Source organism: Numenius arquata, chromosome 3 (genome assembly GCF_964106895.1).
Source record: "Numenius arquata chromosome 3, bNumArq3.hap1.1, whole genome shotgun sequence".
NCBI lineage: Eukaryota > Metazoa > Chordata > Aves > Charadriiformes > Scolopacidae > Numenius > Numenius arquata.
This window is the reverse complement of record NC_133578.1, coordinates 56,584,449-56,611,639: the sequence shown is the minus strand read 5'-3', so window position 1 is coordinate 56,611,639 and position 27,191 is coordinate 56,584,449. Positions and strand designations below refer to the sequence as shown.

Sequence of the window (27,191 nt, the reverse complement as noted above, 5' to 3'; positions counted from 1 at the left end):
CCTTGTGAAATGTGAAGCTTTTATTTTTTTATATATATAAACCCCAAATAGAAGGCTTGTAATAAATCTCACCTAAGGAAGTTTCTGGGTTTTATATAACTTGAGTCATTTCTATCCAGATTTTAGAAGTTTTAAATCAGCTAAAGAGAAAAGGTATTTATTCAACTATGTCATTATTAATATTAGCAACTTCAACAGTCTGAAGTTTTTTCCAAGTCATATAACAATAATTAAGACAGAAATTTATAAATATTTTTACAGATATCTGAAAATCCTGTTGAATTCCTTTTGGATAAAAAAAATAATATATTATACTGTAATAATTATAATGCAGTATACTTATCAGTTGGAATAATCATGATCTAGTCCGTTGCCTTAAGGTCACTTGTACTTTATTAGATTTGTTTAAAAAAACCAACCAGCCAAACCAACCCAACCCAACCAATATACGGACAACTGATTTTATAACTCTGTAAGGAACAAAGGTTTTTTTGCGTCTGACAAATCTGAATCTATTTCAGCCTTCTTTTGTAGTAACAGTACCAAGGAATAAGATTGGAACTACAGATATCCTCCACCAACTACCAAGTTATCTGCATATATCAAAAGGGTCAAACTCCAATACACAGCGTCGGGGCAGTAACCTCAGACATGCAAATGGCTATAAAAGATTACAGGGCCAATTCTTACAACTGCCCAAAGCAGATGATGGCTTGAGAAACCAGAGCATGTGTATACTTGGAAGAAAAAGCCATGTTTCTGGAGCCATGTGCTGTCTTACCAATGTCCATCAATTTTTTTACAGTAGATGCAGTCAATAATGATATTCTCTTTCATTGTGACATTTTGCACATGTGAAAACAATTATTTCACTACTGCCACAATATGTTTCTTCCTCTCTGGCACAAATGGCATAGATCCTGGTTTGCTGTGCTTACGACGATTCAGTTCCCTAGAAACAAAAAACAGAAGGGTGAAGTTCAGTAGTCAGCACAAAGATTTAACAAATACTAAATTCCTCCTTAAGTTACTAATGAGTTATACTACATTAAAAAAAAAAAGAATTGCTCTGCTTTTATTAATCAAAACCCACATCCTTCCTCTTTTAAGAAGGATTGTCCCTTTCAAAAATAATTTTAAAATTGGCTAATTTCGAAAAGTTTCAAACTGAACCTTTCTTGGGAGCTCAACGGGAACTCAACTTGGCTTTCATGTCAACAGGATTTACTGCTCAAGTTTGTAGAATCTTTCTAGCTGAGAAAGATGACTAAAACCTACCACTTTTTGGTTTTACTGTTAAATTTAATGGCTACAGCAAAGTATGCCACCTTCTGCTCCTAGAAATTCCAATATGGCCATGATCCAGCTGATGGAAAACACACTTAAACTCCACACACTTAAATCAGCCCATTCTGTTTCCATTGCAATGATGAATCATCTCATGCTTAACAGAGCACTGTGGCTTCTTCCAACATGGTATTTGCTCCCATTTCCTCAGTGAATTTTTGGGAAGCAGTCAGTCCTCACTGACACTGGCACTTGACTGCATTTTCCTTATAATCAGAGGTTAATCAATCCTGTACTTCATGAGGACTTATTCAGATGTTAAAAGTAGCTCATTGTTGTTCCTCCCACACACCGTAGCTCTATCACTCCCATACATTGCTGCTACAGCACTGCAGTGATGCGTTTTGTTAAGATCAAGAGAAAACAAAGCCAGAAGAGGAAGACAAAGACGTACTTTCGCCGACGAGCTTCTCTCATGATACGTTGCTCCTTGATTTGGCAAAATATACTCTTGGGCAAGTGACGGTGTTGAGCAATGCGTCTGATCTTCGGGTGATACTGGAACTTCTCCTTCAGCTTCTGATTGTAATTCATAGCTGCCTTCTCTCGTGGTGCAAGCTATGGGGAAAGCACCACAGACAAGCGTTATAAAAGAACAGGGATTTAACTGTCATGATTTTCTCTGCAAAACAAAATTTTAACTTTTCTTTCGAATGAATTCCTTCTAGCAAATGGCTGTAACCACATGAACATCAGAATTAGAGTAGGTAAGTATTAAAAAGTTACAATTTCAACAACACTCCTGTACTCCAACACAAAATATTATCATAATTTCAAAGTTCAATTAAGTAACTGAATTTACTCCCTGATAATCAGATTTTAATACGCTGTAGAGAAAAGGGGAATGGAAATAGCTGATAGTAAAACCTCTTTGATCAGAGTCTGCTTGCTTTCCTAACCTCTGATGATGATAAACTTTTGCTGTGAAATAAAGATTTGCAGGCATTTTAGTCACTAGACAGTGTAAATTAAAATGCTATAAATGAATTGTCTTCATTAACAGCTTTACAGACAGCTCTTTAGGTGGCTTAAATCTTACCCAGCGCCTTGATCCATTAGGAAGCACAGTGCATATATCAGATTTCAAGTATTAGCTTGACTATATGGCACACAGGGAGTTCCAACTTTCATCATGCAGCTAAAAATATCTTAGTATCAAACACATAAAATACAGGTAAGCTAGTATTACCACAAAAGACTTTAATTTTATCCATGTTTAAAAATCACGTATGAGCCAATATTAGCAGCCCTGAAAGTGACAAATGCCTTTTCTTGACAGCTACCTACAGAGGATATTTTTTTTTCCAACTAGGCATGTTTCCTTTGGTCCTAATATTTATTGAAAGGGGGAAAAAAATAATCTGTGTGTGCTGCATTTTTGTTAAAAGCATGCACTGCTTCGCAAGGAATATCAGTCTCTATGTATTTTGGATTTGCTTGGACCTCTGGGAATTTCAGCTGCCTTTCAGTCTAGTGAGCTTTCATATAAACAGAAAATCTGTTAACATTAAATATTAACAGAGGATAATCCTATCATCATCTTCCTACCCTCCTGTCCAAAATACACTCTAACTCTAGCATTTCAGACATGTTAAAACCCTTCATATTTTCAAACAAGCAGTGGCACAAGTCTTTTGCCCTCCCACATTCATTTCATCCACTACTACCTGCACCTAAAGTATTAAAAGCAAAACAATAGTTCAGACAACTTTATTTGTTAGTTTCTCGAGAAAAAACAGAACCTGACTTTCAGACACTAACAAAAAAGAAACAGTAACAAAACCAACAACTTTATTACACACACAAAAACTTGGAAATTCTACCTACATAATTATGAAACATGCTTTTCCCCAACTTTGAAATCAGCAATTGGCTATTCTCCACTCTGGAGGTCACTTTTAGAAGTGACTTCTATTAGAATATTCAATGAATTCTGAAAAAATAAATATCACACTCAGATAATTTTGGTCAGAAATACCATTTATGGTCTGAAAGCAAGTATTAATAAAACATATGGCAAAGGAGTTTCTCCTTCGGGACAATAAAGAAACCAGGTACCAGATGCAGAGTTGTTCATCGCTCAGAAAGTTCTTATTCAGGCATCAGAGATACATAATGGTCTTAATCTCTATTTCTCCACACCTTCTTATTCATAAAAACCAAATCCTTCTGCTTTACTTACGTTTATCATGATCTCTCAAATTGCAAGTGAGCAAATTTTACAGCCTTAACCCACTAAAACTATTCCCTCCCCCACCCCACTGAAATTCCTTCTAGTGAGCCAGCCTGAGTAGCTGGTTCACTCTTAATAAATCCCAGGTGTTTCCACTCTGCAGAAAACTGCCAACATAATCCAAATTAAAGAGGTTTTATTTTAATTAAATGCAATGATTTTCCTTTAATTTAAGAAGAGCAAATTGTTGCCGATTTCGTACAACCTTGATGATTCTACAGACAAGAGGTGAATCTGTAAATTAAAGACACATCCAGGATATCCTATTTAAAAAGTTAATATAGTTTAAGAGGTGGTTATGCTTGAGTCCGATTCCACTTTTATGTGTATGTGGTGTATAGAAAAGCATGAAGCTGGTGACTTTCCATCCAACTATGGAATGCCAACACCTCACATACCAGGCTGTGCTAAGTGCACCCTCATCTACATGATGGTAAAAGAAAATTTTGCAGTAATGACAAATTTCTGTCTATTTACGAGAGACAGCAGATAGCAAAGAAAGCAGACTGCAATAATGCACTGAATTCCAACCTCTCTCTTGCAAGTCATTTTACAAAGGTCAATGTAAAGAGCTGAAGAGAACAGCAGTACTTCCCATTCTGCTTTGAGCTGGAGAAGGTGCCATGAACAGAGCACAGTTTAGCAGGATTAGAGATTTTGCTTATAGAGACTAGAAACTACAATATAATAAATTAGGATTTCTATGACATCATGAGTGGAAGATACGCTCAAAGATGATGCATGACTCTTATCATACATTCCAAAAGTAAATGTGTAACTTTCTTCCTTTATCATGGAAATAGAAATTATGGGGCAGAAAGACAGCTGATTTGTGCCATTACCACAGCAACTTCACAGCACATATCTAGAGTGAAAAAGGGGGAAAAAAAGAACTCTAAAATGTAACCACGTTGTCAGCAATAGGAAAATGTGTCCTCGAGTAAACTGCTTATGCTTCTCTCCTCCCTCCAGATGACAGAGACTGGTTATTTTTCCCATCTAAGCAGAAGGAAGGTAAGCATTTTTCCAGAGCCCTGACTGAAGGGCTAAAATCACCTTTAACAAAAATTTCTCCTTTTAAAGAGGGCTGTATACGTACTGTACAGTATTTAAAACTCTACACTATTTAGACTCCTGTAATTCAGCATGAGTATATGAAATGGCTGTTTATCTATCCTGCCCAGCTTGCCCTTCTAGGTTAGGGCAGACAGAGCACAGATGCAACATTTTTAGAACACGAACATATCCCAGCAGTTTTCTACACCGTAGCTTATCTTTATTTCCTTTTTTTTTTCCCCATTGCTTTGCTGAAAACACATTTCTAAATTTATTGCCATAAAGTTTATTACTCATTGTTTCCTTGGACCAAAAACTTACAGCTTCTTTACATCTAAATGGATGACAAAAAAAAAGGTAATGCAAATGTTAAGAGCACAAAATTATAGCTAAAGGGATGAAGTTATATGCATGGAATCACAAACCCAAAATCACTATGAAAAGAATGACATGTCACACAATATCTGGTACTGCTTGTTATCAGCCTTATCTCACAAAATGGAACTGTATACTAGAAGCAGACTGAAAGGATATACAATTACTTACACAGTTTTGATGCACTCCTGCTAATGCACTTTGCTAGATCAAAACCATGACTTGTAACTGCACTTTTTCCTTTTTCAGTCCTCACTCAAAAGCTGCTATTTCTGCATCTTGTAAGAAAGCAGCAAACCTACGCTCCGCTGTTTCACTCACTCCTGACACCAATTTTACACTTACTGAAATATAAATCATTCCCAAGCAGAAAGTCGTCTTCTTCAGTTGTCCAGTGCTCTGCTCTAATACTACTTTGGAAACAAAACAGAGCCAAATTTTGGAGCTGTTACTCACAGAAGTGATGTTACTAAGCATTTACACTCTAAGAACTGCAGGTGTAGATTTTTTTTTAATAACACGTCAATAGATTGAAGAACAATACAGCTTTTTGAAGTTTTACTAATGGCTCATTGCTTTCACTACAATTCAAAAAACCCCAATCTATCACTTTCTTTGTATTAATTAGATTAATTCTACTCTATTAAAGCTGCTTTTCCAGCCTTGTCATTCAGATAAGGCTCTATTTTTCTCTTTTCCTCAGAAGCCAAAGTCATTTACCTATTTTAAAGCAACTTCTGCTGTAGCTCCAACAGCGAGATTTGGGGTTTGTTACCCCTATGCAAAACCCATGCAGACTTATTTGTCAGTGGAGTGGAGACACAGCATGCCTCTGGCTCCTCCAGAGACTCTTACTCTTACTTTAATGTTTCACTGATTTTGAATAATGAGTACGATGCCAAATACATTAAAAACCAAAAGAAACATGCATGTCAGAACTGATGACTGCTAGGGCAGCCAAGGTTCAGAAAGTACAACTTTCCAACTGCATAAATGTTCATCAGTCACAACATAAGCACAATATATTCACTATAACTTCCGTGGAACCCAGCAACACTAAAAACAAGTAAGACTAAGTACTCACCAAAGGAAAAAAAATAACATGTTTGATTGCGATTTTTCTTTCAGGATGCTGGTTTCTATCCATCCCCACCCCAAAAATATCCATCTTAAAATACAATGTATTACAAGATGTTAGCGTTATATCATAAATACAGTGACCTTTGGATGAGTCATTCAATCGAATCTTCTCAGCAAAGAAAAATAGCAGACCAAGCAACTAAGCATTTAAGACACATTCTGACACTTCCGACAGAATTACTGAATGTTCAGCTTTGAATATTCAAAATGTTCAAAAAATAGCTACAGACTATGGAAGAACTGGACATTTATAAAATGAGCAAGCATATGTCTATGAAGATAAGAACACCAATCCTCTACAAAAAGAGGGACCAGGTACTAAAGAAAAACAGTGGAACCAGATAGATAATCATTAACTGTTGCCGTGTTAAGAATCACAGGAATTACCAGGTTGGACTGAACAAGCATTGGCACAGTTGCCTGAATCCAAGCAACATTTTCAAGATATATACAAGAATGAGATAAGCCATAAAGCTTCCATTTTCAAGTCCTACTAGCAACAACTACTCTTGAAACATTTGAAAAGTAAAATTTCATAGTACTTCTGAAAAAAAAAAGTTTAACAAAACTATAGCAGCTTCAGTTACTAATTTAATATCTACATTGTGTCTTGCTAAATTCAAGGCTTCAACATCATAATGCTTAAACACATTTCCACACAAGAGATGAAGATGTGAAACATTACCTCTTCTTATTACAACATAATTCTTTACAAGGTCATTAGCATCGTCCATGTGAAATGAGAGCAGTTTTTCTACATAATTCTCTATGTCCCTTGTAAGTTCTTCCTGTAATTCGAAATAATTTTGCTTTCTTACAATATCTTTTGATGTTGCAAGGTGGTTTTTTGAAGATAGGAAGACAAGTTCTGTATTCTAAATGATGGGATGATTTCTGACAGTAAAAAGAAACCAAACACAAATCCAACAAAACCCAAAAAAAAACCCAAAACAAAAAAAAACACCAACCACATACCACTTGACCTGTGCTATAGGTAGCTATTGACTTAGTTCTCTTGAGAGCCAATAGCCAAAGAGCTTTGACAGAAATGCTTACAAACGCTTACGCATATGCATGCCACAAAAGTTGCATTTGTATGACCCCACAACAGAACTGAATTGTATGCACAGTCTCCAAGAGGCATGTTAAGCAGCAATAACATTTACAAACAGGAAAAAAAAAAAAGGCAGGTTCTTTTATGTAGGATTCACTGTCAGGTCAAGGAAGACAAGGGTATTAATGTCCAATACCCGATAGTCATAATTGGTAGCACCTTTTTTAGGCCCATCCATGGCCAGTTTTCAGGGATGCAAATAGTACAGAAAACAGCAGAATGTCATTTACCACTCTACATTTTGAACACTTAAATATCTAAGTTGTCCTTCTGGTACACAGTATTTCTACGATGCAGGAGTAGTTGGGTTTGCCCATTACTTCCCAGAGCCAAGTATCCTTACTCTTTCATAAGAAAAAGAGCCGAAGACATCTAATAGTCAATAGAGTGAATTTGCTGTTCACACCTGAAAATACTAGGAATCATTCTATATGAAAATAATATTTTCTACATTCTTTTTACCCACTTGTCCTTCATCCATAGGGCAAAGGGTAAAGATGCACGTCAAAAACACCAGACAATTCTGTAACAGAACAACATCTTAGAGAGAGACAGCATGCTCTCTCACTAAGAATATAGTAAATAAAGACAGAAAATTTCAGTTAATACTGTAGAACCAGGTGAAAAGGGCATTGCTATGAGCATATGGATATGACAAGAAGAAAACAGGCATTATTTCTGCCCAACACCACACCATCTAAGCAAATTCAACAAAAAAGTTAAATCAAAAAGTAAAGTCTATAATGAGCTTTGCAGCGTCCTTGGAATTAGCAAGTACGGGACAGATATTTAAACGCTTGACTGAAGACCTACATGGGAAAATACTAAGAATCAATTCAGAACAGAAAAAAAAAAAAAAAAATCAAAAAAAAGCATCCTCAACAGAAGAGTTATTCCATTATAGAAATTAAGCTTAAATACTAGTTTACAACCACAAATACTGTGCAGGCTACAAAGCTGTGTTTTGTTGTTTTGGGGTTTTTTTGGGGTAGGTTTTTTTTGTTGGTGGTGGTTTTTTGTTTGGTTGGTGTTAGGTGGTTTTTTGGTTTTTTTTTAAATCTATTGCTCTATAGCAAAGATGAGAAAAACAGTAAGACTTCCAAATACCTATGGTAGACCATAGCTAATGATATCCACATTGTTTTAGCTGTGCTACTCCACACCCAGTGCACAACAGTCCATGAATTATCCCATTCCGCACTGTAGCCCTAAGTACTCCTGCCACTCCCATGCACCTCCACCTCTCCCAGCTCTGCTCCACTTCCCTCCTACTAAGATGCTATCACTTGATGGAGCTTCAGGTTACCACAAGCAGCCCTAGACATGACTATGCAATAAATCCATCCCCTTAACTGTACAATATTCTTCCCTGAACTACAGCTTCCCTTTCCTCCCCCCTCAATCTTCCACAAGATCAAGCAGAAATTCCCTCAAGCATTGTTTGGCAGCTATGCTGATGGACTCAGAAAAAGCAATGTCAGCACCTCCAAAATATCCTAACAATATAAAGCTACATAAAGGGATTACTCCCAGCTGACAAAGTATCAAATTCATTCAATACTTAAACACAACTGTGCAGATGAATATATGCAAGGGGTAACTGTAACAGAATGTTTTGGCCTTGTCTATACGTAAACGTTTGAACAAGTGTAAGGGAACAGACATGCATCTAATTAGACTGATGTCTGCTCCTACTAGGAACACTTCAACCAAACTGACTTACATTGAATTAGATGGACTTCAGACACCATACTAGTTTGCACACTTGATATCGGAGAACTGTATAAGTTAACGGCAATCTAAGTTACGCATCGATGCAAATGGCCTATTTTACAATGCATACGTTTATCACAGTATGAACCCCACATGAACCAGTCACATTCCAGTCAAAGTTTTTAAACGTGGTAACCCTAAGCTTCAGCAGAACGACTTATGCACAGCAAACCAGAACTTACTGCTTTTTCTTTAGTGCAAAGGGATGAATTCTCACCTGTAGCACCCAGGTAAAAAATTCTAATCTATTTAGAACTGATGATTATTGTTAACATTAAACAAGACTGAAAAAAAAAAAACCCCTCACCTCACCTAGCCAATTCTATGATTGTGTAGCAATAACAAGGCATGTAATTTTTTTATTATTATTGTAAGTTGCAGTAAATGCAATGAGCTACACTGTGCGTGTCAGTTTTCAAATTAAATAAAAACTACCATTTTACATTTTCCCCTTTAGAAACAAGGTTTTAGAAGCTGAATAGGCTGACCAGTTGTAATAACAAAAAAGCCTCAAACGTCGTCTTATGGTAACAAAAGGCAAAATGCAACTCTTACCACTCCCAGTTTTTCAGAAGCATTAGCTTTCCACAGACGAATATTCATCTCATCTGAGCCACAGAGAATATATTTGTTATCTGAAGTCCATTTTACAGTGATGACGTGCTGCATTCGCTTCGTGTGATATACCTCCCTAAAGCAAAGAAAAACATTTTGAAATGATCTATCATCACTTTTCCCATCAACATTACCTTTCAAATAGCAGAAAGCATTCTGTTCAAGGCAAAATATAATTTTTACTTTTGTAGTTTTTTTGAAATCTTTGATAAGATACTGTGCTGATGCTAAATCTAGAGAGAGAGATATTAAAAGAAACGATGGCTAGACTGATAAAGTACCAGCTAGAATAAAATGCTTTTAAAGTAAGTGTTTTCATAGAAGTTACAGTAAATAGCTAAAGAATAACTCCTTTTGCAAAACATGCCACAGATGTACAATATGATATGCATCATATGCACAATATAATGTGCATACCATTCCCGAAATAATTTAAATTAATATGCTGTTGCACTGATCAGGCATTACAGAATGGGACTGCAGAAAAATGGGTGCCAAGGAATCTGACAGCACCACTATGAACAAGAAAAAAAAACAGTTACTAAACACCTCCAGCTATCCATTTATGAAATGGCAATGGACTGGCTATTCTTCATTGTGATTTCCCTCCTTTCCCCAAAAATGGACTTCCTTATCATTGTCTAAAGGACTCCTAGGAAAAATTTTATAACCCTGAAAACTCAGAGGAAAGTCTCCAGTCCTGCAAACAAAAACTCAACAAGAAATATCAGCTAGTATAAGAGGATCCAGAACAGGTATGTGGCTATTAAAGCATAAATTACATTTAATTTCTGCCAATTAGGCTCCTGCTCAACAAGTACTGTCACTTGTTGAAAAATGTTTCTTGCTGTTACATTTAAACCAATATTTAAAGGAAACTCATCTAATTTTCATTAAGTATGAATAATATTGTTCTGCTTGATACATAAAGTTATTCTTTTATTTCTGCTATAAAAATATAGGACTAAGTATAATTGTTGGTAATTTTAATTATTTATTAGCATTCTAAAGACAAAGAACAAGTAAGGCCTACTTACTGTCCACTAATACCCACTCCTTTGGTATATCAGTCATGTACTGCAGCTTATAGACCCTTCTCTTTCTTCTACCTAGTTATTTTTACAAGTAAAATCCAAGTAGTAAGGGAAAGGAAATATGGAAACAACACCTATTCAAGAGCCGTGGAAAAACTAGACTGGGGTCAAGCTTGAGGGGTTGTGAGAAAAACAACAGTAATCAATATACTACCTTAAATAAGCTCTGATAAGCTTAACCACCTCTCGTAATTCACAGTTAAGTGATGCTCTACAAGAACAACTGTGCGGAAGAGTGAGCACGAGTACTTTCAGAAAACATTAATACTCACATCAGCATTTTACTGATGTTGCTGTTTAATAGCATGTGTGCACAGATGCATTTTCACAAGCATTCCTATGTTTACTTTTATTTTACTATTTGGCTCAATAACAAAGCTTTTCTTCACCCACCTTTGGGGAACAAACTACTTTTCCTCTCCTTGCTCTGAATTTTTAGCCTTTGCCTCTCCTGTTGCTGCCATCACAAGTTATTAAATATCATTCTCAGGGAAGTTATTAAATATCATTCTCAGGGAAAGAAAAAACACAAAACGTGGCCAAATAACCAGGATCTGTCATTTAAAAAGTTCACATAGACATCCAGTTCCATTTACTAAGAATTTACTAAATTTAATCAACTTCATAATAAATCTTATTTCTTATGGCTAATCAATTTCCTAATTTAAATTTTCATTTTAAAATACAATAGAAAGCAATGGAAGTTAGGAGTTTTTCAGATTGGCAGGAGATCAAAAGTCAAAACCGGAGTACTGTCAGGATCCTTGTTCACAGATAATCTTAACTGCCCCCTCACTCTTCCAAGTGGGATCAGACCTTCCATTTGAAGACATTTCATGGGATTAATTTCAACTGTGTAACTCTGAAAAAACCCAGCTTCTAAAGAATTTTAAGTGTCCCAGTTAGCTTATATGAAGCTAAGTTCTTCACTTGTAAGGCTCTTCCTCACTACATTTATGGCCATCACACAGAAGAGGAAAAAAAAGAGGGGGATAAAGAGGATAATTCCTTCCACAGACTTTGGCAACAAACTGCTATAATGTGGAATAAAGCCTTTTACTGCTGCATTATGGGGTCTGCAAGCTTCCCCTCAATGATGTACTTTAACTTCACATATCTCCACTTTTGTGAGCAGAACTATTGCATAGAAAGGAAAATCTGCAGAACACAAGAACTGCTTAATACAAGAATTATAAAAAAAACTCAAACCAAAACAACCCAACCCACAAAGGAACTGTAATACTTAATTACATTTAAAATATTATTGCAAGACAGGAAGAAAATAAAAACTACTCTTAGATTAGTTATAAAGAAAAATGTAAACAGACAGACCCTGTCAATCTTTAATGCAGTATAGGAGCATACAAACAGTTACACTGAATAATGCATACATAACTGCATCAATCAATAATAAAAACATACTCCTCCTCTTATCAATATTTCAACATTGCCACCTCCTAAACCACCTAGAACTTGACCTAGTAGCAACTTTTTGAGAAACCAAGTTTGCAGAGAGGAAGGCAACTAGAAGTAAAATAAAGTTAAGAATAAAGAAAAAAGGGGAAGAACCGACAGAGAATAACAAAGGTAGGTTTATGAAGAACAAATGATACCAGACAGATCTGATAACTTCAATTTTCACCAAATTGAAAAAAAAAAAATAGTAACAATGCACACACAGTAGATCAAATCTGAACCTCAGCAAAATATTTAATACAGTGCCTTATGAAATCTTACATGAAAAACTAATTCAAAGTGAATTGTATTCAAAGCATTGCCACATGAATCAAAACCTGGTTAAGAAAATATGAACAAAAGGTAATAAGCAGACAAATAGATCACAAAAGTGTCCCAAACTGATCCTCAGGAACTCATACAACAATGAATTGTCTTTAGCAATCATCTACAGAGGACAAAGACAGTCCTTAGATAACCAAATGCTACAATGTTGTAAGGCACTGCAAACTTAAGTGGTGACAGATACAGTACAATGTAACCTAAAAACATTAAAGATATATAAAGAGGGAAATAAGATGGGATTCATCTTGGTAAAATACAAATGAGTATGCCCAAGAACAATAATCCACTGTAATTTTAATCCAAAACTGCCTAAGTATTGGTAAAATACAAATGAGTATGCCCAAGAACAATAATCCACTGTAATTTTAATCCAAAACTGCCTAAGTATTGGTAAAATACAAATGAGTATGCCCAAGAACAATAATCCACTGTAATTTTAATCCAAAACTGCCTAAGTATTGCTATCTCTTAAGCAGTTCTACTCTAATGCACACTCCAGAATTATCTGTCAACTACGTGACCTGCCAACCTCAAGTCATATACAGAATAAGATTTCAATATTCACAGGAAGTGAATGCCCCAATGAAGATATCAATGAATGAATTAAGAACTTTGAGGGAGGTCACAAGAATGAATGACAGCAAGAGAGAAAGGTGTAAAATCACTCACCTGCTGTGACCTTTGTCTACAGGAAAAATGCGGACAGACTTATCAAAGCTGGCAGAGACAAATTCTTTCCCAGTGGGTGAATAATCCACATCAAGAACAGCAGACACGTGATCCATATGCACCATCACAGGTGATTCAAGAAAGCGCATATCAAAAGTATATAAGCTTTAAAATAAATACACCAACAGCTTAATATCTTAACAGCTCCTAAGTAAATAGTACATTTTTGCTGAACAGCTACTTTAATCATACATAAAACACACTTAAGGACAGATGCATATTACAGAGGGAACTCTTTAAAACTGCTCATTACACATGAAAACAAAGAATGATGCATTGTTTAGGGCTTGAAAAAAAGTTTATTAATCAGAGGCTTTAGTTATTGGATCAGACCTAGATATCTTGCTCACTGTCAAAGAACAGATGGTCTCCACTAATCCCTTCATCATGTCTTCATGGGTCACTGACCAAACCCATTTCTCCAACCACCACACTGTCCTCCCTTACTCCATCTTTAGCTGTAAGTATAACCTGAACTTTGACAAGCAGCTCTGAATCATTACAACGAGCCTATCAGCTCTCCAAGGTTTCTAGATATTCCCATATTGGGAACTCCTACTAGTTCAAAATCTTCTGTGAAGTTCCCATTTGGTTGGTACCCTCTCCTACTGCCTAATTGTCTTTAAACCAGACAAGGAAAGCAAAGCTCGGTCCTTCACTACATGGAGCTACTAGTTCAGTAGATCACACTACCTGCGAAAAAGCATTACATTAAAAATGAACACACAGCTTGTGGACCACAGCTGGTTTGCTCTTAAGCACTTCAAAGCTCGGGTGAGGTCTACCTGTACCGCCTTTGAATCAGTAAGCCCACTGACACACAGCAAGGCATAATGACCAAGCAGATCATTAATTTGCCTAGGGCCAATAAGAAAACGTGCTTTACAGACAAAGCATTTAATGAAACCTGCTTAAGATATACAGTTCAGTAGAACTACTATACAAAACACTTGTGATTTAGCTGGTTCCTCACACTCCTTGCTGCAGATGAATACATAACTAGAATTAATTCTATGTCTCTTATTCAAGAGACACTCACTAGTCTCACTGGCAACTATTGCTTTTTCCTTCTAAATTCCCCAAGAAAAAGTATGCTAGCATCATATTCAAAACCACTACTCCATGTAATCAGGTAACACTTGCATATGTGTTGCTGATACATCTATTTGCCATTGCACTTACATGAACTGTAATAATTTGCAAGAGGACAGTTGCCCCTGACAGTAACAGCTACCATTTTCAGTTTAGCAGGGCAAAGGGGAAAGATTTATACACAAACAGACTAGATAACCTGTTAGCCTTAACACACCATAACCAAAGTAAGTGAAAAGCAGGACATTAAATACAACACCCACTTTCAAGGTCTGAGCCAGATCTCATTTCCTTGGAAAAAGAGCCTTAAGTGATAAAATTCCTATGTTCTAGAAGAAAACAGTGATCTATTGTTAGATTGCTGACTTCCTGGAAAAAAGGATGGGAAGCACATTTTGCACTGGCCTAGTTTTGAAGAGAGAGATTTTTCAATATCAGATTAGCTGTTCACATGAACAGTATTGTTCAAAAGTGAAAAAAACTGCTCTGAGACACTGAAAGGATATTGCAGTCTCTGGAACTGTTTCACAAAAGACTAGTTTACTTTTTTTTTCTTTTTTTAAGAAAGGGTTTCATTAAAATAGCTTATCAGTACAATATATCAAGCTTCACAAGAGCTGGCATGAAAATAAACACTTATATTGCCCCAGACTAGACCAACAATATTTATTTTCCAGGTCCCATTGCAAGTTACACTTGCATTGGTTCAGCTGCATTTTTGGTAATTAACACTGCTTTTTTTTCCCTGGGTACTGAAATTCAGAGGAAGAGGCAGTCTACTATCAATTTTTTTATTATTATTTTTTTAAATCAGTGAGCCTATAATTATCTAGTTATTACTTAAATGATTCAAATTTAGAATTTAGATAGGTTTTTAAAAACGTATTTTAGCATGATGATAAATCACTAAAATACAGATTAAAAACGTAACATGATCAGGATTATCAGAAAGCAAGGTCACACTTACTTGTAATCTTCATTTGCTGCAGTAAAAATGAAAGCTTCCATGGGGTTCCAACATATTGTGTTTGTCCTCATATTCAAGATTACCTGAAAGATATTTACACATTGCTACCTTGTTATAGGCAGTAAAATACTCGCTATATGCAAAGCTTCCTATATCACTGGAGACAAGCACTATTTAGATATAGAATTATGGCAGAGGAATAGTGACATGACAGAATGTTTCCTTCAGAGTGTTAGAACTGGGACTTAAGACTCCCTGTCCCTCATCATATGCTCACTGCTTTGTGCTACACTGCGTCCAGCTCTGCAACGCCCAACATAAGAACAAGGACCTGTTGGAGCAGGTCTGGAGGAGGGCCATGAAGATGATCAGAGGGCTGGAGCACCTCTGCTATGAGGACAGGCTGAGAGATGGGGTTGTTCAGCCTGGAGACGAGAAGGTTCTGGGGAGACCTTATAGCAGCCTTCCAGCACCTCAAGGGGGCCTACAGGAAAGATGAGGAGGGATTCTTATCAGGGAGTGTAGGGATAGGATGAGGGGTAATGGTTTTAAACTGGAAGAGGGGAGATTTAGGTTAGATATTAGGAAGAAATTCTTTACTGTGAGGGTGGCAAGACACTGGAACAGGTTGCCCAGAGACACTGTGGATGCCCCATCCCTGGAAGTGTTCAAGGCCAGACTGGATGGAGCTTTGAGCAATCTGGTCTAGTGGAGGTGTCTTTGCCCATGGCAGGGGGTTGGGACTAGGTGATCTTTAAGGTCCCTTCCAATCCAAACCATTCCATGACTCTATGAATTAAATTTTCCTCTGTAAGTCATCTTAGAAGCAAATTCTTCTAAAGCGGTCATTTAACACGTAAACATGTTGGCAGTGAACATGTAAACAAGAAACTTCTGAAAAATTTCACTTCATCATATTTACAAGAACCTTTAGTTAAGTAATCTATAAACATGCCTAATTAAAGGGTTATTTCAAAGGATATAGTCATTAATTGATGCTGTGAACCAGCATTTGTAAAGCTAATATAACATTTTGATATTCTCCCCAGTTACTACCAACCCTTCATTATTTTATCTCTGAAATTGCAGTTCATGAGTTCTCCAGGACAGTTGCCGTTTCTTGTTGAAGCCCTAAGCAATGTGTGTAGAAGTTATTGCATTGTAATCTACTCACCACCACCACTGTATTAGCAGCGAGTCATTTGCTACACATTGATAAGATTTGCTTGCTGCTAGTAAGCAGATGGCTAGAAAGGGGCCAGCTTGCCTTCAAGTGGGAGGAAGGCAGCCGACGACAGCCTAGTAAGACCCTTCTTTACTAACAGTGGATTAGACATGAAGTATTAAGAAGCTATATGTTGGATGCCCCCACCTTGGAGGACAGCTGTGGCTGTAACAGCTGGGCTCCTGTGGGAGAAGGGGAGGCAGGGAGGAGGTCATCAGATACCCCGTACGACACCACAGCTTTGGCTTCTGCAGAGTCTTAGATGAGCTTTCAAGCATTGTATTTAAAAATAAATCCCATACAGTACGCCTGACACGAAGCAGATGCATAATTACAGAGCAACTTATTAACAAACTGAACAACTCTAAACAGGATTTTCCACAATGCTCCAGGCCAGCCATAATCCTACTTGAAAATCCTGAAGTTTGGGTGTTTAATGCCATGGTACTCCAAACTCATTTTTGTTCTCAGCTTACTATACCAAACACCATAAATTTACATACATATACCAAAATGTAGTTGTACAATTACAACTTTTACAATAATGAACACAATCTCAAAGCAAGTTAGTAGTGAGACCCCTACTAAACTCCCCCCCCCCCCCAAAAGATCGTTAATTTTATGAGTATGTGCATATTCTCATTCTCCTGAAGTCCTCATTTCCCAGGTGACATTACCCTGCTCAACAGGAAGTCTGTGCTGCAAAACACCGCTCATTGTCAGAAACTACATGCAGTCAGAACTGAATGTTATCAGAATCTAAAGTGATCTCTGCTTTAAAAAGTGACTTTACTGAAAGGATAGGCCACCGAAAGGCCCTATGTTTACAGTAATGTGACAACTAGAATTTTTTTCAGATTTCAGTATTGTTCTTTATAAATTTGTTTGTTTTTATAGTTATAAACCTTGCACATATCTGGGAAGCTAATAATCAAGGAGCGTTCTTTATTCTTCCCTGTCCAAGTTTTTCAGCCGCTGCAAAATGAGTACACAATTAATGTTAAAATATAACGTGTTAAATCATGCCACAAAATAACTCTGATATTGCTGAAAAATCCAGCTCTTCTTCAAAAGGGGTCAGGTTTGGTCAAAGACCATGCTGCACACGTTGCTTCACTATTTTTTCATCCAAATTTGCAACCATTCAGTTTATTTCAGCAGTGGCATTTGGAATTAAAATGGGACCTAAGGAAAGGATTCTCTGAACAGTTCTAGCATTATATTCAGTAACAACTACATACAGCAACCTGGGCTGGGAGCGATTTAAGTTACTGTAAATATGTTAATAACAGCATTTCAGAACTATCTAAAGCAGAGCCATCTCCTGACACTATTTTTTAATCAACTGTAGATACACTTTGGCATTTCATAAGAAAAAGTCGTTATTAAGACAAGACAAAGTTGTGAAGCCCCTGAAGACTTGGCTATCTTGGTTTATCTATTTTAACTGTGAGCGCTTACTTACAAAGAGCATCACCCCAGAGATTGAGGTTAATTATTTGTGTGATCCAGTTTTGTGTTAATCTGTTCTCCTTTACTACCTACCAAAGAATGTTAAAAGCAATAGAAAACACAGTTCCTTTCAGCTGTTTAAATGCTAACGTCTATGTTTAAAACACCCTAAGCTCTCCTGATCCCACAGGTTGCACAAGAATGACTTTTAAAGTGTACCAACTTTTATTAAATCACCTTCCTCTTGTCATGCAACAGGAGTGTTTCCCTTCATCTTTTCCCAGCTTTTTTATACTAGTTTTATTTTGCACTTAGGCAGCATCTCACCATCTCATCCGTTCCTCTTTGAAACTTAAGACTGCGAAACTCACAGACAGGACAAATGAGCGAGACAGCTACTGCTTCATGTGTACAGAAGCTGAACTCCTATTTCCTGCTGAGTGGGAAGGGACTCCCACTGAGTTCCAAACTCAGGGTAGCATGAGCTGCTTTGCGATCAAACACCAGAAACACAGCTGTGCTAGGAGCCAGCGCCCATACAGAGGTACGGTGCCTCTAATAAGCAGCACTGTTCTCTTGGGAGTTACAGAGCTCTTGGCTCTCAATGCAGAAAGGGACATTCAACCTGCCTCTCCGCAGCAGAATCATCCCTATCCCAGCAGGAAACCCAGCACTATATCCACATATGTAAGGAAGTATTCATCAATATTTTACTCCTATAGCAGAAAATGAACATAAGCATGCTGCTTACTACACGAGATACACATATATAGAAGCACATGTATGTATACTTTTATATATTTGGCATATATACATATTTAAAATCCTATTAGATTCAAACTTAGCTCAAAGGCTCAAACCACATCCTATTAACTTGTAACTACAGATCTATAGCACTGGCAGTGTTCATTTTGATATTCAGGTCTCCAACCGGCATCACTGACAGTAAACAAGCACTGTCTCAGTGGCCCAAATGAAATATCACTAAAAATTGTTGGGGCACAGGGAGAGAAAGAAATACTGCTAAGTAAGTAAAGTATCATTATAGTGTTCTAGTGTCTATCAGTCCAGTGTCATTGCAGACAGTACATAACATACCAGGACACCGAGTGTATACTCACAAGCCAGAATATCATACTTCAAGAAAATTGTTAAAATAATTCTGGAGCTCAAAAACACTGAACTTGGTTGAGGTTAATATGTGTGTATGAATTACTGGCTTCTTGTTTCAAGTAAATACATACATTCTTTTAAAAATAAATAGGAATCTTTATGTCATTAGTAAATTCCACATATAAATACAATTTTGATTCACTGCAAAGGACTTCTGAGTGTTTATACTAGGTGCATCGTGGGGGGTTATCTCCATGCAAAAGAAAAACACCTTTTCAAATGCAGAGCAAGGCTCTCCAATGGTGGAAAGGAAATGCCTTAGAAGTTACCTTGTTTGCTTCTGGCAAGGAGAAGAAAAAAATTATATAAAAAAAAAAAAAGAGTCACACATACACAGACAGAACACAATATAGGAACATAAAGTTCTTATTGTGAAATTGCTGTCAGGTCAGGCACTTTATCAAGAATTACAACAGAGTAAGCATGACAGCTCGCTTGAATGCAGAAAAGGGCCCTTCTAACTCTGCATGGTTTAAATCCCAACATTAATTCAAACTCAGTTAAAAGACTCAAAATTAGGCAATGAAAACTCAGTGAACTCACAGTTCAGAACTTTCCTTTATCATCATGAACAGACTATTTACATATTCATATGATTATTAGTGCCATTAGCTTCTGTTAAAAAGAAAAAGATTACCTTCTTTAATGGAGTTGATTTTCTCATATCATATAACACAATATTTCTGTCAGAAGCACAGCTTCCCAAAAGGTACGTCTGAAAAAAGAAAAACAAAAAACAAACCACAGAAAATCAGTGTGTAGGGTGTTCTAAACACTTCTAGAGCATGGCTAACAGCTTACATTAGATACCTAAGCTATTTCACAAAGCTGGTAGTCAAATAGTTCATTTTTCAGTCAAGGAAATACATTCATTGTTCCTTCTGTGCAGCTATTTATTCAGCACAAACATTTTAAATAGCTTCCCCTATAAAACTGTGAATCCACCCAGTCCTCCCTACTTCAAAAGTAACAAGCAATTCCTTGTAAACACTTAATTGACAAGCAGAGTCCAGCCAAGAAGCATATAGAAATTGCTGTAGAAGACCAGATGCAATTGTTTTGCCATAGAGAGGCGGAGAAGTTTTGGTTATGGGGGTATAGTACTGGAACAGATGAGAGCTCCACAGCCACATAACCACTACATTGTATGGCTGAGGTACAGGATTTGGATTGCTGTGGGCAGGACGGAGACCATCCCACATTTCTTTCTCCTCTCCCCCATTGTTAGAGACAAAAGATAAAAAGATGACAATATATGGTACTACATTCCAAAGCAATATAGCCATAGGGAAAAAAAATAATAATATGCATACACCTCCCTAAAGGTTACGTTAAAACATGTCAAAAACTAAACTTGGAAAAAGCCATTAAAGATTATGCTAGTTGAGTTTAGATCTTATATTGGAAAGCAATATTTTTCTTGATCAGTATATAACAGAAACATTACCTCAACAGGATTAAATTTTACACTGCTTATGCTATCAAAACCCCATGTCAAAGAACACATGGGACTTGTCCTTTGCTCATCCCAAATGTCCACTTGATGGCCACAGGTGGCAAAAACAGCATCCTTCCAGTGGTGATCAATTCCTGTATACACTGTCTTTAAAAGAAAATACAACATCAACAAAAAAAAAAAAAAACCAAAACAAATTTACAAAAGCAATTGTATAAGTAAATATGCAACTGTGTCCCGTTACAGAAAAGATCAACACATCATTGCATATCAGGTCTCCCATGTTTTTATTCATTTATATTTCTGAAAACCAAGTCACCACTGCTACCAGAAACTCTTATCAGATGTACCCTTACACAATAGACTAGCTTTCTGTGTACTCACTTAATGAGCGTGCATGTCCTTCTTGTTAATTTACAATGGAGTCAGTATTAGAAGCTCCTTCACAAGGTCCTGGTTGACTTTTAAGCAAATGGAAGTTTTAAGGGTACAACTACAAATTTTCAGTGGGAACCTGAACAGATTCCATAGTTTGAAACTCTTTAATTATTATATTGTCTATCTACTTACAAAAAGCATTTAATGGCATTCTTAAAATAAGCTATCATAAATTGAAGGTGCTGAAGTATCTATTTTTAGTCTGCTTTGGTCAAAAAGAAAAACGTGCAGTTAAAATTTTTCATTGAATGGCTGTGATGTATTGGCAGGAAAAGAAAGTTGTTTAATGCAGACTAAGCACTGACAACACACATCCAAAGAGATGTGTGAAAAGAAAGATCTGACCAGATCACAGAAAAGGGATGATTAGTAGAGACAGATCTAAGCAGTCTCTGATGGCATTTGAGAGACCCCTTTCTGGTTACATGTAAAATAAATGTAATAAAAGCTTGAAGATACTTTAAAAGTACCATTATAAAATTTGATGCCATCACCTTACAACCCATTATAGTAACAGGTGACCTAAAATTATTTCTCTCTCCTCCAAAAGCTAGATAAGAATTGGTTCAAAGTTAATTCAAAAGAAGAGATGTGGGAAAATCGAAACTTAGATTTACTACCTTTCCAAGAATTGTGTGAATAGGTTCTTCTTCTTCTCCATATTCCGGGCTCTCCATTTTCCACTGCTTCACAGTTTTGTCATCGCCAACCTGAAAATATTGGAGAAAGCATGCACAGTTTTACATAAGCATATTCTGTTTATTTTACTAGATGTGCTTTGCTGTTAAGTACAGGCAGACTTTCAAAAGATAATTATCTATGACATACACAGAAGTAAAGTGCTGCCTATTCACTGTTCTTTTTCATACCTCTAAGCTGAAGATTAGTTCTCCTTGTCATAATATTTCACTAGAAACTGAGAAGGTACACGTACATCATCTGGCTGGAATGAAGTCAACATTCTTCATAGCAGCCCATATGGCACTGTGTTTTGGATTTGTGGCTGATAAGGCACCAATGTCTTGGCTACTTCTGAACAGTGCTTGTGCAGTGTCAAGGCATTTCCCTGCCCCAGCCCCAACTCTGTCAATCATCATCCCTGCTTCCCTGGTGTGGGCAATAGACAGGAGGGGACACAGGCGCGACAGATGACCTGAACTGGCCGAAGGAATATTCCATTTCATGTAACATCATGCCCAGCAATAAAAACTGGGGTAGTGGAAGAAGAAAGGGGAGGTGGGCTTCCAAAGTGGCTGCTGCTCCAAGACTGTCTGAGGATGTCTGCTTGTGAAAAGAGGTGACCGATTTCCTGTTTGCCACCGTTTCCCCCACCACCACCTCTCCTTTACCTATTCAACCATCTTTATCTCGATCCACACATCTTTTCCAGTTTCCAAGAAATACTTCCAGGGTCGAATAAGAAAAAGGTGAACTGGAACAATGACTATTTTTTTAGGGTACATTTTGTGATTCTTAATCAAATAGCACCTTAAACTGCAAATTATCTACTGGATGTCATTTTGATGAGCATTCAAAGAGTTAAAAGGCACTTTCGCCCTCAGTTGCTCCAGTTACCTGGTCCTAACACCGTGCTACCTCTTGCACTATGGCAACGCACGCTTTTGCATGGCTGTGCAGTGACCTGGATCAAGCAACCTGGCCAAAAAAAAATGTTAGCTATACAAGTTTAAATTCCTGTTCTGACAGCACTATTTCTGTTTCTTTTTCCTCCTCTCAATTTTCAGGCAAAGGGATTGTCAAAAGGGCATTCTAATTTGGAGTCACTCAGAATTTTTTGCTGTTACTTCCCCTACATCCTAACTACTGTCCTCACGTATGTACTTCATGTATGTCCTGGTATGTACTTCAGAAAAGATATAGTACTGAAAATAGCTCTTCTATGCCCAGCTAAAAAAAAGCAAAACCTCAGGACACTCTAGTCTTCAAAACCAATTCTTTTTCTTGTATCATCTTACAATTGTTTTAATGCAAACAGGAAGATATACTATTTCCAGACAGTTTACACGCAACTAAATCAGGTGTGGTTGATATAAGTTAATAAAGTTTAATTAACGTGGAACCATCTTGACTTAATCAGTTTATCTTTAATCATAGTATATACAAATGGTTACTTTTTAAAGTGTTTGTATGTCTTTCAATGGACATAATCTATCTACTACTTTAATGAAAACTAGTTTACTTAAGTTTTAGTTACATGACCATCTGTTAGCAATTTTCTGGTATTTATCCCTTCCACAGTCTTGAATAACATCTATATCACAGCATCAAAAAAAATTCATCAGAAACAGAATTGTCAGGTTCACTGACAAATTTAATAAACGTATTCATACACTATTTAAATACTGTATGGCAGAGACTAAGCTGCTCATTGGAAAACCGATGGTGAACAGGCACCCCGTACTGCTACACTGTACTAAGGAGACACATTATACTTACAGTAAAGAATGATGTACCACAGAAACGAGCACACATGCCTCGAACAAAGCCTTCATGGGCTTGTATAGTACGAATACACTGTCGTTTGGTCAAGTTCCAAATTTTAACCTGTTAAAACCAGAAAGTATTCTGTTGTTATTCAAGTCTTCTACAGCCCACAACTGCAGCTCACAATTCAAGTATAACAGATCACACATGTTGTAATGAAATGGCATAGCTTGCTTGAACACCGGCCAGATTTTAAGTTAAACTACTTTTTCAAGAAGGGAATAAATAAGTATTTTAACAGTGCGGCTCTTTCCTTCTTACCCCTTCCCCCCACCCAAGCTATATACTTACTGTAGTTTTGCATTCCCTATTTTTGAACTAGAATTCTTGCTAAGAGACAGCAACAGTGATAATTTTTGCAAAAATATCCCTCTAAAGAGAAAAGCACAAGGAAACAGCCTTTGGAACCAACAGAACATTTTCAGTCCAGCTGCAGTAGTACATTTTATATAGATGTCCACCTCTCACAGAGGTTTCAGTTTCAAAGTGTTCGGGCCCATTTAAAAAACAAAGAAATGCAGATTTTTTTTTAATATTTGTATGTATTTATAAGTACACAGTACTTCATGTGCTCTATCAGTGGATAAGAAATCTGGTTAATCTTCCATATCAACCCTGGAAAGGTTAATCTCCTTTATACTACTGCATGACCTCCTATGCACCTTCTATAAAAAGCAGAAAGCAACGAGCTACCCAGAAGACACCTTTAAAATATGCAAGTACTTTCAAACAAACAACATAAGGCTGAGAGAGGACAGAAAAGAGGCAATTTTTTTCTGCAATTGACTCCAATTAAAATGCTCTTGCTTGCTATTTGTAATATTTATGCAAAATAATAAAACAAATAGAGGGTTAGCATTTTTAGGCAACATGGTAAAGTATTATTCCACAAAGTTTTTGGTTGTGTGCCCCTTCCCCCTAGCTCATCTGACTTCATATAATCTTCTGAACCTGCAGCAGTTTAGGGAGGGGGAAAGGGAGGGTCACACGGGCAGCAAAAAGCAATCACCATGGACTGTAAATACTAACATTCACTGCTCCAACCTGAGGAGCTGAACGTCACACCCTCTGCTCACAGATGAACAGCTAAAAGCTGCTATCTAAAGGTTTTTGAAACCCTTTCAGTGCTGGGAGGTTATAACCTGCAGTTTGAGAAAAACTACCCCAAAGTGGGTAGAGTTGTACCTTCTTATCAAAGACACAGGATCATGCTGAACAAAGACATAAAAGAAAGATAAGCAGGGGGTATTTAAAACAAGAAAACAAACAAACAAAAAAAAAACCACACAAAAGAGGAAGAAAGGTACCTTGTTTGTTGTTTGCAACTGCAGCTTACCTCTCCATCACAAGCTCCAGACAGCACTGTGGACAAACTCTTTGGATGTTTGGCCATGCAATTAACTCCATCTCTGTGGCCATCAAGTGAGCTAAGAAAGGGTTTTGCAAACACACGTTCTAGCTTTGTTGCATTCAGAGCTCTCGTGTACTCTCGCGGAACTTCAAATGGATGCAATACAGGGTCGTAGTTTCTTGGAACTGCAGTAAGAGCAACACAGACATTAGAAACGCATGCTATGTAGCGTAGCTTAAGGTAAAGCGAATTCAGAAACTTTCCTCTTTGCTTTTCCTGCTATGGGAGAATTTTTGACAACACTTAAGATTTTTGCCATTCCTACTGTTTTGAAATTGATCCATGGGTTCATTAGTACGCTCCCTTAACAAGCTCAAAGTTAATAAAGTCTGAAATAACTCTGAAATTATTTTATGTCCTTTTCAAGAGTATACTGCTAAGCTACTGAAGATATAAATATATGCAATCAACTGGAAGTTGCAAATATCTTGCAATTATTATTTAAAAGAACAAACACCACAAAGAAAAAAAAGAAAAAGGCAAAAACCCCCACACCACCAACCTCTGACTGCTAAACTAACATCCACAGAAAGGAAATGGGTACATGGACATGCACAGAGAGGCAACCTAGCCCTCTTTGTGTTTAGTCAGCTGCCAGCCAGACCTGGATCAGAAATGACACTCCTTAGTGTCCTTAGCTTTGTCCTCTGCTAATGCTATCTGGTTTCTCAGACAAAAGTGTTTACATCCAACAAACTTCAAGCAAGGGTCTCTCTGTATTCACCTGCATCACTACACCTTCGAACAAATTGAGAAATAGAGTGGATACTGACATTGTGTTTCTGGGTTTTGTCTCTTTCATTCTGTCAGAAAGGTTGGAAAGTCAGCAGAGCAACTGACAACAGACCACTCATTAAAAACTGGTACTTAGTTCAGTCTGCTGGTTTCCAAAAACTACTTGATGCATATCAAAACCTCTAAAATCTCTGATGGAGCAGGGTATCACTCTGTAATATGACAGACAATTTGAATCAACAGCTTACACACAAATCACACTTGGAAAATTAACATGTATAACTACTATCCCTGTGGGTAACTTCAATAATACTTTTCCATGTTATGCTACCACAATTAAATAACTAGAGGATGCTACTTATGGTGCTACTTCACACAACACAGCCACTTACCTTCCATTCAACCAAATAATAAAGTATATGCAATTTAAAATATTATAGGTGCGTTGCCCTGATAAAAGTAGTTTGATTTAGTGCATCCAAAACACCCAGAGTTTTATTCCTGCTTTTTTTGTCAAAGGGTGGATATTTCTCAAACTTTACTTCTGACACCAGGTAGAAACTAAACCTCATTTCTATCATGTGGCAGGAGTGGAACTGCACGGCTGCGTGGGACCAAGGAGGATAGATGGAGCATGGGAAGTCACAGTCTCATCAACCAGGCTACAGCTGTTGCATCTAAGAATAATGTGAAAATCCACACGAATGTTGCCGCTTTTAATAAGGGATATGCAAGAAGAGGATGAGATGCACCAGGAAAGAAACAGTACAAAATTGCTCAGAGTAACCCGGGTAATACCAAGAGAAATCTCGGAGTACCAGCGGGGTGACCAACCCCCGCCCCCAGCCGCTCCAGACCACGCTCTGGCACCCCTAGAGCCAGACTCCGGCTCCCACCAGGCCGGCTGACGGGACAGCGAGCCGCCTTCTCCGCCCGCCCGCCCACCACCGCCGGGGACGGACCCCCGCAGCTCCTGCCGGTGGGCGGAACGCACCCCGCACCCCGCTCGGCACCCCTAGGCCCCTCCGCCGCCTCACGGACGGGACAGACCCCGGCGGGCAGGCCCACACCCCGCCCAGCGCCCCTAGCCCCCCCCCGCCGCCTCACAGACAGGCCACGGCCACCGTTATCGCCGCCGGGGGGTGGGGAACGGCAGGGCCGGGGGAGAAGGCGGCGGGCGGGGGGGTGCTCACCGCGCTGCAGGTCCAGCTTGGTCTCCCGCACGTAGTCGTCGGGGTTGCGGCTCAGCACCTTCACCCGCATCCTAACCGCCGCCTTCCCCACGCGCCGCTGCCGCTTCCGCCTGGCCTGCGCGGGCGTGACCGGATGCGGCGGGCGGGCTGTTCTCGCGAGACGCTGCTCCCCGCGGCGCCGGGACCGGCGGGAGGGCGAGGGACGGAGGGAGGGAGGGAGCGGAGCACCGCCCCCTGCCCCGCCCCTTGCCCACGCGCTGCCGCCGCC

General features: G+C 38.1%; 1 protein-coding gene across 1 annotated transcript; it reads right to left on the bottom strand.

Moving 5' to 3' along the window:
• DCAF13 (DDB1 and CUL4 associated factor 13) lies at nucleotides 1-27,038 on the bottom strand. Its single transcript, XM_074145311.1, has 11 exons — nucleotides 26,924-27,038; nucleotides 24,921-25,120; nucleotides 23,537-23,644; nucleotides 21,700-21,789; nucleotides 20,633-20,788; nucleotides 19,823-19,900; nucleotides 15,336-15,418; nucleotides 13,217-13,381; nucleotides 9,594-9,729; nucleotides 1,742-1,905; nucleotides 1-952 (listed from the first exon to the last, which is right to left on the bottom strand). The coding sequence occupies exons 1-11, from the start codon at nucleotides 26,991-26,993 to the stop codon at nucleotides 865-867; spliced, it is 1,338 nt and encodes a 445-aa protein (XP_074001412.1). The 5' UTR covers nucleotides 26,994-27,038; the 3' UTR covers nucleotides 1-864.
• Nucleotides 27,039-27,191: the final 153 nt, after the last annotated feature.